We start from the raw sequence: 13,681 nt of genomic DNA, 5'->3' as shown, positions 1-13,681 counted from the left end.
CTTCTGGATGAAGTGGGTAGAAGTGATTCTCTGCTGGTTCGATGTGGTTTCTTGGTGATACCGCACAAAGACTTGATAGTCACCGGGAGTTCCTCGAACACTCTTCGAACAGCCTGGACGGACGAGTCCGTATTCACTTACGGAAACTGATTTTAGTTTTTTTTTCTTTTCACTAAAACCCCGTTGCGTTATCTGCAATCAAGCGTTCTCCAAGCGAAGGAATCTTTACGCTGCGTATATGGACTATAGACTACAAGAAAGCATTCGATTTCATACCTCACGAATGGCTCTTGACGATCTTGATGATTTACAAGGTGGATTCCAATATTGTTAAGTTGCTGAAAAACGCCATGTCAACCTGGCGTACTAGTCTTCAAATGAAAGCAGCAGATGGCTTTATTACAGGACCTATTCCAATAAGACGCGGAATTTTCCAAGGAGATTCGCTGAGCCCTCTGTGATTCTGCAGGGATTTCCTTGTCTAAAAGATTGAATTCTAAGGAATACGGATTTGCCATCAAAAGCGACAGTAGAACTATGATGAAGTTGAATCATCTCCTTTACATGTACGATTTGAAACTCTTCCCATCTACCAAAAAACAAATGCAACTGATGCTTAAAATGGTGAAAGGACATCAAAATGAAGTTTGGACTAAGAAAAATGTCGACTACTGAACATAACGAAAGGAAAAATAGAAGATGGTACACTCCATTCACTTTCATTTTAGTACTCAGTTGGCCATGGAAATTTGACACATTTCACTCTGTATAGTACGAAAATGTGGGGTTATGACGCTTGTGAAAAAATTTTTGGTTTCTAAATCAGCGCTATGTTATTCGATCTAGGTAAAAGACTCAGTATTAAGTATTTCACCACAATGTCTAATCGCTTCGAAAAAAATGTAGTCGAAAAATATGTGACGAACAGAATTGAAGTTTATACAAACTGATTGGCATACCTGTTGAATTTCGGAATAGGAATTTATCGGAATATTCGATCTCGGACAGGTAATTTTGTGGGTTGGTAAAAGAGAGATGAGCACTTTCACTACAGTCTAGATTTTTATTCACACACAAGAAATATACAGTTAAATCTAATTCAAAACAGTACTCACTCGTTTTCGTCGTAATGTGGAAGAGGCCTTTTCTGTCCGAATCCGCTCATTTTATCCCTTCATCCCCACTCGTTTCTAAACTTTCTCGACTTCTCGGTACTGACAGAACCCCACCAACTCTGAGGTTCGCAAAGTTGTCAATAGGGGAGGCGTTGCCAGATTTAACATCCTCCCACACGAGAAAAGAGTGTCACAACTTTGCAACATTCGGACATTGACATTGGGTGTTAACATTAAGAAAAACAACACAAACAATACATAAGCACGAACAATCTGAGTGAAAACGAGTACAAACACTTTCGAAAAATCACATTAGAATACAAAAATAACATTAGAAAATACAAAAAGAAATATAAACAATAACAAAACAAAAAAAAACCTAAAATGTATTCACAAATCAAGGCGTCTGGGTTCTTTGGAAATACGCCCGCTTCTAGTTCTAATTTGTTTGTCTTCCTTGACGTTTTTTATATTAATATTTTCCCAATTAGGTCTTTCATCTTTCCTCATTTCGACCGACGCGTTCTTGAGACCATTTTCATCCCCAAACGACGAATTCAATTCGAGCTGATATAGACGCTGAACAGGACGTGTTATTTCCCCGGAAGCTGTTACCAGTTTTGCAACCCGCATATTACCGTCCGTTCCCTTAAACAACTTTTTCACTCTGCCTAATGGCCAATCCATTCGTTTGGAATTATCACTCCCTACCAGAACAACGTCTCCGACTTGTATTTTCTCGTCAATTCTATTTTTTCGCTTAGGATAACTTAAGGCTCCTAAGTATTCATTTCGAAACCTTTGGCGCAGGTCCCGTTTTATCTTCTGCCTGTATGCAAAACGCTTATTCATAACGACTCTTTCGACTCTGTCTAAATCTATTACTCCGGTTTCCCTCACTTCTTGCAAAAACATAGAAGGAGATAATGGTACAATTTCACCCTGTTTTTCCGAAAAATAGGTGATAGGCCGAGAATTTATGATAGCCTCACAATCTATCAATGTTGTGAGCATTTCCTCATAATTCAAACACGTTTTTCTAAGGGTACGTTTCAACAATCTCTTAAGAATACCGATTAACCTTTCCCAGAATCCTCCCCACCACCGCGCCGATGGCGGATTAAATTTCCATTCAATTTGTTCTATTGCAAGAGTTTTCGCGATTGAATTATAATCAAAAGTGTTCAATCTATTGCTGAGTCCGACGAAATTCGTCCCGTTATCGCTATAAATCACGCTCGGTCTGCCGCGTCTCGCTATGTGTCGTCGTAAAGCCATTAAAAAGGAAGCTACATTAGGTGAGTTCACTAATTCTAAATGAACCGCTCTGTAAACTGCACACGTAAAAATACAAATCCAAGCCTTTATTCCATCTCTAAGAAAAATTGGGCCTGCAAAATCTACACCTATCACCTCAAATATCGCAGCTTCCCTGACTCTGTTGAGTGGTAATGGCGGAGTATTCGTCTCAATTGCTTTCGCGTCGTGTCTGCGATAATCTACACATTTTTGTATGACTTTCCTCACGACTTTCCGACCTTTTATAATCCAAAATTTCTCCCGCAACACCGCTAACGTGATTGTAACTCCCGCATGCTTGAGATCTATATGCTTTTCCCTAATCAAGCATTCTATGAGGTGATCTTTTTCAGGAAGAATAATTGGACAACGGAAATCGAAATTATCCTCACGAAATGAAATTTTCGATCTTGTTCTAATAACGCCGTCGCTATCCATAAAAGGCATGAGTTCTCTTATTTTCTCATCCGTTACGCCATTGAATTTTTCTCTTTGAATCATTTTCAGCAGACTCCTTTCAGCTTCACGACACTCTTTCGCCGTCAAAAAGTTTTCTTCCCTACGCAACGCAGAATTTTCACAATTAAAAATAAATCTTTTGATCCTGCCCATTACTTTTGTCGCTTTCGAGAAACTAGAATATCTACTGAACATATTTTCTCTATCACTGCTTGCTAATGCGATTAAGGCGGAATTTTGAATTTTTGATCTCTTCAATTCCGACAGTACTTCTGTTTCGTCTATATTTTGATCGGGAAAATTAGGCCAACTTTCTTCATTCTTTTTGAGCCAATCCGGACCCTCCCACCACCGAGATTCTAATAACTGATCAACCGTACATCCTCGTGATGGCAAGTCAGCAGGATTCATATTGCCCGGAATATGCCGCCATTGCTTAACTTCCGAAATATTTCTTATTTCTTTGATCCGATTCGCGACAAAAACGCTCCAATTATTTTCCCTATTGATCCACGTGATAACCGTTGACGAGTCTGACCAGTAAAATACTTTATCTATTTTAAAATCCATTGCGTTCAAAATATGCCTAGTTAGTCTTGCACCAATCGTTGCCGCTAATAATTCCAATCGTGGTATACTTATAGAATTACCCGTGTCACCTTTTTTGGCAGGCGTAACTTTAGTCTTTGCTTGTACAAAACGAAGCTGCACGTCCCAACCCTTTTGAATTCTTAAAAAAATTTCCACAGCATATGCTAATTTACTGGCATCGACAAAGGTATGTAAACTTACTTCTACGTCCGTTTCCGATTGATTGACGCCTAACATACAACGCGGTATCTTTACTTCCGACAATTTTGTTAATTCCTTGATACAAACCAAAAAACGTTTCTTAATACTTTCGTTCACTTCTTCATCCCAACCAATTTTAGCTGCCCACGCTTCCTGTAACAAAATTTTGGGACCGAGTGATATTGGGCATACAAAGCCTAGCGGATCGAAAATGCGATGTGCTACCGATAAAATTACCCTTTTAGTTATCTTGTCAACCGCGACTTTCTCAATATTCGAAATATTTAGCGCTAGCGTGTCGTTCTCTTTATCCCATTTCAAGCCAAGTACCCCGCAAACATTATTCAAATTGTCATGAGTATATTCCCATCCACGTAAATCAAAAAGACCTGTCTCCATCACAGATTTTGCTTTATATTTGAAGTCAGCTAATTGTTCGAAGTTATCCACACTCGCTACACAATTATCCACATAAAAACTACGTTTGAGCTTCGAGATGTAAAAGTATTCAGAGACAAATATACCGCGTTCACTTTCAATTGATTTTAAATAATTTTCTAAATGTAGACTGATGGTCGCCCCTAACATAAATGGACTGCTACAAACACCAAAAACTACCCTACAGTGTCTGAACATTATCAGATTGTCCTGCGCGTCATACCAAAGAAATCTCAAAAAATCCCTATCTACGGGATCAATACTTATTTGAAGAAACGCTTTTTTGATATCAGAAATCACACCAATTTTACCTTCTCCAAACCTTAATAAAATGTCCACGACTTCTTCGATAAGATTCGGTCCTTTTTCCAGACAGCTATTTAGGGATGGGCTGCCTGCTGACGCATCGAATATTGGCCTCGTCTTTGTTGTAGCTTCTTCTTTGAAAACCGGGCGATGTGGCAAATAAACACCCCAGTTGTCCATTTCTTGTGCTGGTACCTGCTCTATTATCCCCTCGTGGAGCCATTCTCGGAATATCCCATCATATTCCTGGAATTTCTGCATCTCTCGTAGTTTCTTGACCATTTTTTCCAATCGTTGCGTGGCCATGCTCTTGTTGTCCTTGAGCTCGGGGTGATAATCCAGCCATGGTAGTTTTACCTCATAACGACCTTCGGGGTTTTTCACAATAGATTCCTTGAAGTTCTGCTCAACTTGAATGTTATGATCCTTACGTGATTTATGATCTATAGGATCGTTTATTCCTATAACATCTAATGACCATAAATCTTTTATATCCACATCTTTTGTCAACATGGAGATAGACAAAACGGCCAAGTTTTCTTTATTTTCAGCGTTCTCCTTTGGCGGCATTTTACCCATCAATGTCCATCCCAGATGTGTTTCTACCGCTGTTAATCCACTTTCTGTTTGGTGTAACCGCCCTGTCAGCAACTTTCCCGCTATATCGGCGCCAATGAGGATGGATACGCACTCTTCTTCACTATCGACATCGCTCATTATAACGTCCCGTTTTTTCAGCTCTTCCAACCACGCACCTCTTTTTACACATGGTACATTCGAGCAAATCACTTTATCGCCGAGCGCTTCAAAATTGCACCAGTATGTTCCATCGAGATTCCCGACACGCACTTGGAACTTCTGGTGCGACGCGACATCCGATTTACTTCCGCCGAAAAGTAAATGCACCATATCTTGCTGTCCATGCGGTTTATAATCCAATTTTTCAGCAAGTTTACTCAACACATACGAGTTTTGCGACCCGGTGTCGATCAACGCACGAACGACAACATCCTTCACTTCATTTCGCACTCGCACCCTTAGAGTCTGCATGAAAGTCGCGGGAATTTCGGCCGATGAAGCTAAAGCGCATTCTTTCGGAATGTTGACTGCACTTACCGAGCTTTCTGAATCGGACCGCGAACTCGGACGACTTCTTCGTCCCGGGCACATTATGTCCACGTGTCTCTTGCCGCATTTTGAACATTTCAATTTCGATCTACAATGCTTCTTTATATGTCCGCTTTTCAAGCAACCGAAACAAACGCGCTTAATTTTTGCCGCTTCTTGTTTTTCCGATAGCGGCATTTTTTCCGCTTTGAAGCACTGTTCACTCATGTGGTTCGTTTTTTCACAAAAAACACACTTGTCCTCTTTCACTACCGAAGCAAGCAGATTCCGCGCACTCGGCAAGTTCTTTTCTGCTTTTCGCTCCCGTTTCGGTTTACCGCCTATGTCGAATCCCTTTACGGCCATAGAGATTCTCAGTTCGTTTTGAACCTCGGATTCCAAGAATCTTATAAGTCCATCGAGTCGCGTTTTTGACACATTCGACGCCTTTCCAACGTTACCATTTTCAGCTGCACTGTTAGACCGCTGCCACACTCGTAATAAGTCTTCTGGTAATGAGGATTCAACCAACGGATAAAGCATAGCCGCACACTTATCTGTCGTAACGCCTAGAGTTTCTAACGCCCGAATATATGACTCGATTCTGTCATAAAGCGAAGCGAGGATCACTTTTTTCTTCGCTACGGCATTTTCCAGAACCAATTGCAATAGCTCTCTCACATACACCTCAATTTGCAAATCCACGCGCCCGAAACGTTTTGTCAGACCTTCGATGGCCTTTTTCCCCGACCGGAGGGTAACTATTCACTAGATCTGCTGCTCTGGATCCTGGTACCATTGACTGCATCAGATACTGGAACTTGTCCTCATCGCGTAGTCCAGTGTCCTCGTGAATCTTGCTGAAAAGACTCCAAAATTTCAGCCACTCACGAATATCTCCGCTGAATTTGGCCAGTTCCACTTTTGGAAGATTGCACCTCGCTCTGGACGTAGAATTTCCACTGCTGCTGACACTTTGAGCCTTTTCTTGAATCGAAGCCATCCTTTCTTCGAACATGCATCTCGCTGTCAAGAATTGGCTCTCGTACCTTAAGTTTTCCTCGGAAGTCTTTTCTAAATCTTCATCCTCAATATCTTCAGCGATGAACATTTCTTCTAGGATCTTCTTGGAAATTTCTTCAAGCTCCTGGTATCTTCTCTCTAGTCCTTCAAAGGCCGATTTAATCTCCACCGTACTTGATTTTTCTTGATCCATCAAGGCGTTCAGGGATCTAAGTGCCTTCGTGAAGGAGATGCGTCTGGTCGTCCTCTTCCTTCGATCCATTTTCGAACAAAAATTACCTCCGAATTCCTACACTAAGTCCTGTCACGGTCGCCAGATGTTGAATTTTGGAATAGGAATTTATCGGAATATTCGATCTCGGACAGGTAATTTCGTGGGTTGGTAAAAGAGAGATGAGCACTTTCACTACAGTCTAGATTTTTATTCACACACAAGAAATATACAGTTAAATCTAATTCAAAACAGTACTCACTCGTTTTCGTCGTAATGTGGAAGAGGCCCTTTCTGTCCGAATCCGCTCATTTTATCCCTTCATCCCCACTCGTTTCTAAACCTTCTCGACTTCTCGGTACTGACAGAACCCCACCAACTCTGAGGTTCGCAAAGTTGTCAATAGGGGAGGCGTTGCCAGATTTAACAATACCAAATCCAGTTAATTGCATGGAAAATACAAGAGATCAGTATAATATTATAATTTTCACTAATTTGAGGAGAGTTAATGTTTGTTTTTTTTTGGCTTAAGTTGTAGAAGTTAAATTCTTCAACAAAAATTATTTTGCATCAATAGAAATTGGAAGTGAAAGGAAAAAGGAAGTTTCAGGTCAAGAGAAACTTTGAACAAAAATTTCACAGGAGTTAACAATTAACAGGACAACTGGCTCGTATTTATGGCTGTTTATCCCTATCTTCTGCTTCCGCTGCTATCCACTAATGGATGTTTGCGATCATTTCTGACCATTTAATTCTGTCTCTAATGCTGTGGATCAATTCTCCAGTCGTCCTTATCCCCGTCTAATGTTCGATATTTCGGAGCTACGACATCCTCTTTCTGCCCAGTCCCCTTTTTCCCTCTATCTTTCCCTCAATCAACAGTTGGAGTAAATGGTACCTCTCGTTGCGTACTACATGTCCCAGATATGCTGTTTTCCTGCGTTTTATCGTGAGCAGCAATTCACGTTCTCTTCCTATCCTCCTCAAAATTTCCTTGTTGGTTTTCCTTGCTGTCCAAGAAACTTTCAGTATTCGCCTGTGGACCCACGTCTCAAATGCTTCCAGCCTATTCATGGTATTAACCTTCAGTGTCCAGCCTTCCATGCCGTACAATAGCACGGACCATACGTAACATTTTGTGTATCTTATTCTGAGGTTGAGGTCAAAGTTCGAGTTCGTAAAAACGTTTTTAAATTTCATAAATGAGTTCCTCGCTTTTTCTATCCGGCACCTGGTTTCTAAGTCTGAAGACCAGTCTGCAGACAGCTAAGTTCCCAGATAGTTGAATTTTTCCACTCGTTCTATGTCCTCACTATTGTTTAATAGTTTTGCATTCTGGAACTCATCTGTATTACGGGTGATTATTGAAAATTTTGTTTTCTTTGTGTTAATGTTGATTCCCATAAGCCGACTGTGTATTCCTATTATGTCCCAGAGCCTTTGGAGGTCATTCATGTTGTCTGCTATCAGGACTGTGTCATCCGCGTACCGTATATTATTGATCCATATACCGTTTACTTTGATACCTAATTTTTGTCCCTCGAGAGCTTCTTGAAAGATGTTATCACAATACTTTGATATAATAATAATAATAATAATCATGTATTTTTTGGTACCTCTAGACATTTACAATGTAAAGCATTAATCCACCCAAACATAAAATTCTCAAATGCCATCACTACTTTGGGCCTCCCAATAGAACGAATTTCTTTGTCATCCTCTTCATTCACAATCTTTCTGATTGTGAAGCATTGAAGGAAGGAGCCACATACAAGTATCTGGTCCTAAAACAGGCAAGAAATATCAATCAGATGAAGAAAGAACTAATAGAGGAGTTCACCCGAAAATTGAGAGGGATAATGAGAACTCGCCTTAACAGCAACAATCTGATAAAAGCTATTAATACCTACGCTTGCTCGGCGCTGAGCTACTCATTCGGTATCATATCTTAGACCACCACCGATTTAGCAGCCTTACAGAGAAAAATGAGGACGATGCTGACTAAATACAATAAACATCACCCCAAGAGTTCAATAGAACTGACAGAGCTGCTACGACATCTTGGGGGTAGAGGAATTGTTGATTTGTCCAACCGTATGTCCCAGGAAATTGAAGGAAAATAATTCCTCAGCAAAGCTGCTTCATTAGAACACCATCGAGTTGTTTGTGTCGCTGATAGTTCTAAACCGTTGAAGCTAGAGCAGGACCACTTGGAAACCGACGAACACTCTGCAGAAAGTAAAATGCAGAAACTGATTGGCAAACCTTTGCATGGAAGGCACCAGAACGAGGTCAACCATGATTACGTCGACATATCTGCGTCGAACTACTTGTTGACTTCCGGAAGGTTGTTTCCTGAGACAGAGGGCTTCATGCTCGCCTTCCAGGATCAGGTGATTCCAATAGGAAACTACATGAAATATATCGCCAAAGATGCCTCAGTGGCGGACGATAGCTGTCGTTATGGCTGTGCGACACATGAAATTGTCCAGCACATCACTGTGGATGTCAGAAGTTCGTGGGCACAGAGTACAAAAATGGACATGATGCTGTTGACAAGATTCTTCACCAAGAATTGGTACTAAAATACCAACTTCTAAGTTCGAAAAAGGTTCCTTATCACAATTACCATCCGGATACTGTATTGGAAAATACAATAGCTCTACTGGGATTGCAAGGTTCTCACAGACCGGAAAATAACCCACAATAGACCAGACCGCATATTGCTCAATAAGGATAAGAACAGAGCAATATTCATAGACGTCGCGATTCCAAATATTAACAATGTTCTAGATAGGCACAATGAAAAAATTTCAGAGAACAGAGATCTCGAGGAATAAACCAAGAGACATTGGAAGCTGAAAGATATCAAGACCATGCCTATTGTCATATCATCTACAGGCCTAATACCGAAGAAACTACTAGAGAACTTGAGGAAACTTCAGTTGGATGAAAATATCTATAGAGTCATGCAGAAGGCGGTACTGCTGGGAACGGCGAGAACTGTACGCAAGTACATGGGGAATGCAGAGGAACACCGTCTGGTCCGACAGAAAGTGCGGGTGGAGCAGGAATCCAACCGACGTCAGGGAGCCGAGGAGCGACCCGGTTCGACCACTACCACGAGCCCGAAAACCTGTAAAGGGCTCCAACAGAGCTTAATCCTTTTGATATCTGAGATAACTGGGATAAGTGAATTTTTCTCTGGAGAGGAGTGGGAAAGCCACAAGGTTTAAGTCATAATAATAATTCTGAAAGAGGTTATGTCGAGAATAAGACGAGCTAAGGCTTAACGCAGTACGGCACTCAGTGAAATTCAATCTTTGTCCAATTTCGCTAAAAGTACTGAATCAGATGGCAGATTTTTAAGTTTATTCAAAGCTAGGTTTGCCGATATTGAAAGAATACGAATCAAATTTGATTGTCAGCATAAAATAGTGGTGGATTCGTTGATACAAGAGAAGGATGTTGATTTGAGTGCAGAAGATACAATCCGAGAAGGATTTTCAAAATGGAAAAGATTGCTTCAAACTACGTCTTATGAGTAACATATTCATGGAATCTTTCGAACAAAAATATATAGACACATACCCACTAAAACCAAAGACTTGGTGGCGATATGTAGACGATATTTTTGTGATTTGGCAACATGGTAGAGATGAACTAGAGAATTTTTTTGATCATATCAACAACAAAGAACCTACAATAAAATTTACAATGGAATTAGAACAGGATAACAAAATTTCATTCCTAGATGTTTCAATAAAAAAGTTTTCGAATTATTTTGAAACGAGCGTATACCGAAAAAAGACACATACTAATAGATATTTGAATTTTTATTCCAATCACCAAGTAAGTGTCAAAAGAGGTATCATTAAAACACTTTATGATAGAGCTAATTTAATTTCATCTACACCCGAAATTAGAAATAATGAAGTTGACTTCATTAAACATTTTCTTAGGGATAATCAATACCCAAAAAATTTTATTGAAAAAACAATATTAAATTTAGAGAGAAAAATGACTAACCAAAATCGTAATAATGATCAGGAACAACCAACAAACCGTCAAGAACAACCAAATTTGTTGAATGTAATTCCTTATGTTAATGGCCTTTCAGAAAAAATGAGAAGAATCGGTTCGAATTTCAACATACGAACTGTTTTTAAAACGCAAAATGATTTAAGATCTATATTAACAAAAACTAAACCTTTGAACGAAAAACAAAAATCAAAAAATTGTATTTACAACATACCCTGTATTTGTGGTAAAACTTATACAGGTGAAACGTCCAGACCTCTAGAAATAAGAAAACGCGAACATAAAAATAATATTAAAAATAGAGAAATTAATCGATCACAAATCGCAAATCACATTTGTTCTAATACGGGAGACCACATGATGGATTGGGACAACACTAAAATTTTGATGACAGAACCAGACCATTTTAAACGAAAAATTAAAGAGTCTACGTGTATTCTATTAGATCAAGATAATAATTTGGCAAATTGTTCGATAGGAATAGATCATATTTGGATCAATTTACTAAAGAAGGAACTGTCATCCGGTAATTTCAAAATTAAATGAATCAACGTTTCTGTGCAGTCTCTGTTTCTGTGTGTTGACAATTAATGTCAGACAAAAAGCGACAATTCAGAAGATTTTCAAAAGTAGATTTTTCCGTCTGATGAAGGAGTCTGACATAGACTCCGAAACGTTACGAAGAATTATAATTTCAACGTTATTTATTTTGAGTTCATTGTCAGGCAACAATTTTTTCTAGTTAATTTGCTCCTGACAAATTAGTGCAAGAATTTACGCAGGAGCAAATCGTTGATTTCATTTTTAATTGATTTTGTTTCAGAGATTGGGAGTGAAAACCCTAAAAAGTTTATGAAGAGATGCAAAATCCTCCCAAAATAAATTTCAATCGATACGTCTTATGTCTTAATATTTATCGACATTATGAAAGAGACGGTGTACATGTAAAGGAGAACTTTCAGTTGAAAAGATCAACAAAGCTGAAAACCTTCTCTTTAGAAAGTACCGGAGGAATCTTTCATGGAAGAAATTATTATTATTGTTATTATTGAACTCTTTATTGCATTAAGACAAGTTTCATACATTTTTATAGAATTGTGCAAAAGGTGGACATATCGCAATGCAATCTCTTCCTGCCAACCAGAAGTAATCTATTAAAGAAACTTATATCTAAAAATAAGAATACCTGACCTAACTTAAATTAAGTTCAACCTGCTCCAAAAGAGGGAGAAAGGGAAATGGGAGGGAGAAGGATAGACGTCGCCGAAGAAAGGGACCATATTAAACATGGGTATCAAGTAAGTGTGATGGGTGAAGCACTTAAATATCTCCTGAGGAAAAACCTAAATGAAAGGTAAATTACCTTCCGAACGATATCCGGAGGGAGGCGATTCCAGAGCCGGGGAAACAGAACTGTGAAGCTATTCGAGCAAACACTAGTCGAGTAGAGTGGTAACCTCAAGGTAAAGTTATAGAGTGCCCTTGTCTGACGGACCCCATCTCCCAGAAGACTAAGACCATCATACAGGTATTCAGGCTCGCGGGACCTCAACACCTTGAACCCCAGTAAAAGAAGATGCCAAATTCGACGTTGTTTGATGGGTAGCAATCCCATATTTTGCCTGTATTGACTTATATGATCAAATTTCCTTAAGTTGTAGACAAATCGTACACCTGCATTTTGTAACCGCTCCAGTTTCATCAGCTGTGTGTTTGTGAGACCCATATAGGCTACGTCAGCATAATCGAGTACAGGAAGTACGAGAGAGAAGAATAATGTTTTCCTGGTTTCGAAGGGCAAGAAGTTCTTTAAAAGTCGGAGTTGATGCAAGATACAGAAGACTCTTGAACTGATAGAAGCAATCTGATTATTCCAGGATAGAGTTTCGTCCAATAAGATACCAAGGTTTCTAACCTCATTGGAGTAGGGAACAACAGCATCGTTGAGGACAATTTTATTATTTACTTTGTCGATCAAACCCAAGTTTTTTTTAGTACCGATAATGATCGACTTAGTTTTGGTAGTATTTAGAGTCAGACCTATGTTCTCAGCGACGACAGACAGTCGTAAGAGATTCCTGTTTAAATTTTCGATACTAGCCGAGAAATCTTCAACGGAAGTGTGGATATATATTCGTAGGTCATCTGCGAAAAGGTGAAATTTAATGTCCAAGGAATCAGTCAGTGAGGAGACGTAAATAGAGAATAAAAGAGGACCTAACACGCTCCCCTGCGGAACACCTGAAAACATAGTCACCCAATCAGAGGAGCTGCCACCTATCTCAACGGATATTTCGCGATCCTTCAGATAAGAGTAGAAGAAGGCTATGGTATGCTCAGCAAAACCCAGCAGACGCAGCCTGGACAAAAGTATATCGAAGTCGAGAGAGTCGAAGGCCTTACTAAAGCTTAAGAGAACTAAAACAGTGAGTAGTTTATTATCCATGGCCAGGCTGATATCATCAGTTATTTTAGTAAGGGCAGTTGTCGTGCTGGGCGAAACCCCGACTGGTAGCAATTATGAAGATTATTTTTATTCAAATAGTTAAGAATTTGACCTTTAATGATCTTTCAAAAAATTTTAGATAGAGTAGGGAGTATGGAAATGGGTCTAAAGTCCCCTGGACTCGTGGGATTTTGGCACTTAGGTATGGGAATGATTTTAGCATATTTCCATGCACTAGGAAAAATGCCACTTTGAAGTGAAATATTGTAGATATGCGAGAGCACAGGAAGAATCTCATTCGCAATGGGCCTCAGAAGGCCCACTCCAATACCATCGGAACCAACCGACCCTGAACCAACCTCTCCCAGAGCAGACTTAACATCGTCTTCATTAATGGGTACAAAATCGAACACACTACCTGGTGGAAAACATGAGCTTAACTTC

At 39.6% G+C, this 13,681-nt stretch overlaps 1 protein-coding gene across 1 annotated transcript; it reads right to left on the bottom strand.

Moving 5' to 3' along the window:
* Positions 1-1,505: 1,505 nt before the first annotated feature.
* LOC123315896 lies at positions 1,506-6,059 on the bottom strand. The gene has a single exon (XM_044901799.1). The coding sequence runs from the start codon at positions 6,057-6,059 to the stop codon at positions 1,506-1,508; it is 4,554 nt and encodes a 1,517-aa protein (XP_044757734.1).
* Positions 6,060-13,681: the final 7,622 nt, after the last annotated feature.

Source organism: Coccinella septempunctata, chromosome 6, assembly GCF_907165205.1.
Source record: "Coccinella septempunctata chromosome 6, icCocSept1.1, whole genome shotgun sequence".
Taxonomy (NCBI): Eukaryota; Metazoa; Arthropoda; class Insecta; order Coleoptera; family Coccinellidae; genus Coccinella; species Coccinella septempunctata.
The sequence above is the reverse complement of the archived record's forward strand: the minus strand, read 5'-3'. Positions and strand labels throughout refer to the sequence as shown.

Bases quoted from the DNA above. Each gene is read 5' to 3' on its own strand.
- LOC123315896 (XM_044901799.1), bottom strand. From the start codon at position 6,059: ATGCTTTATCCGTTGGTTGAATCCTCATTACCAGAAGACTTATTACGA.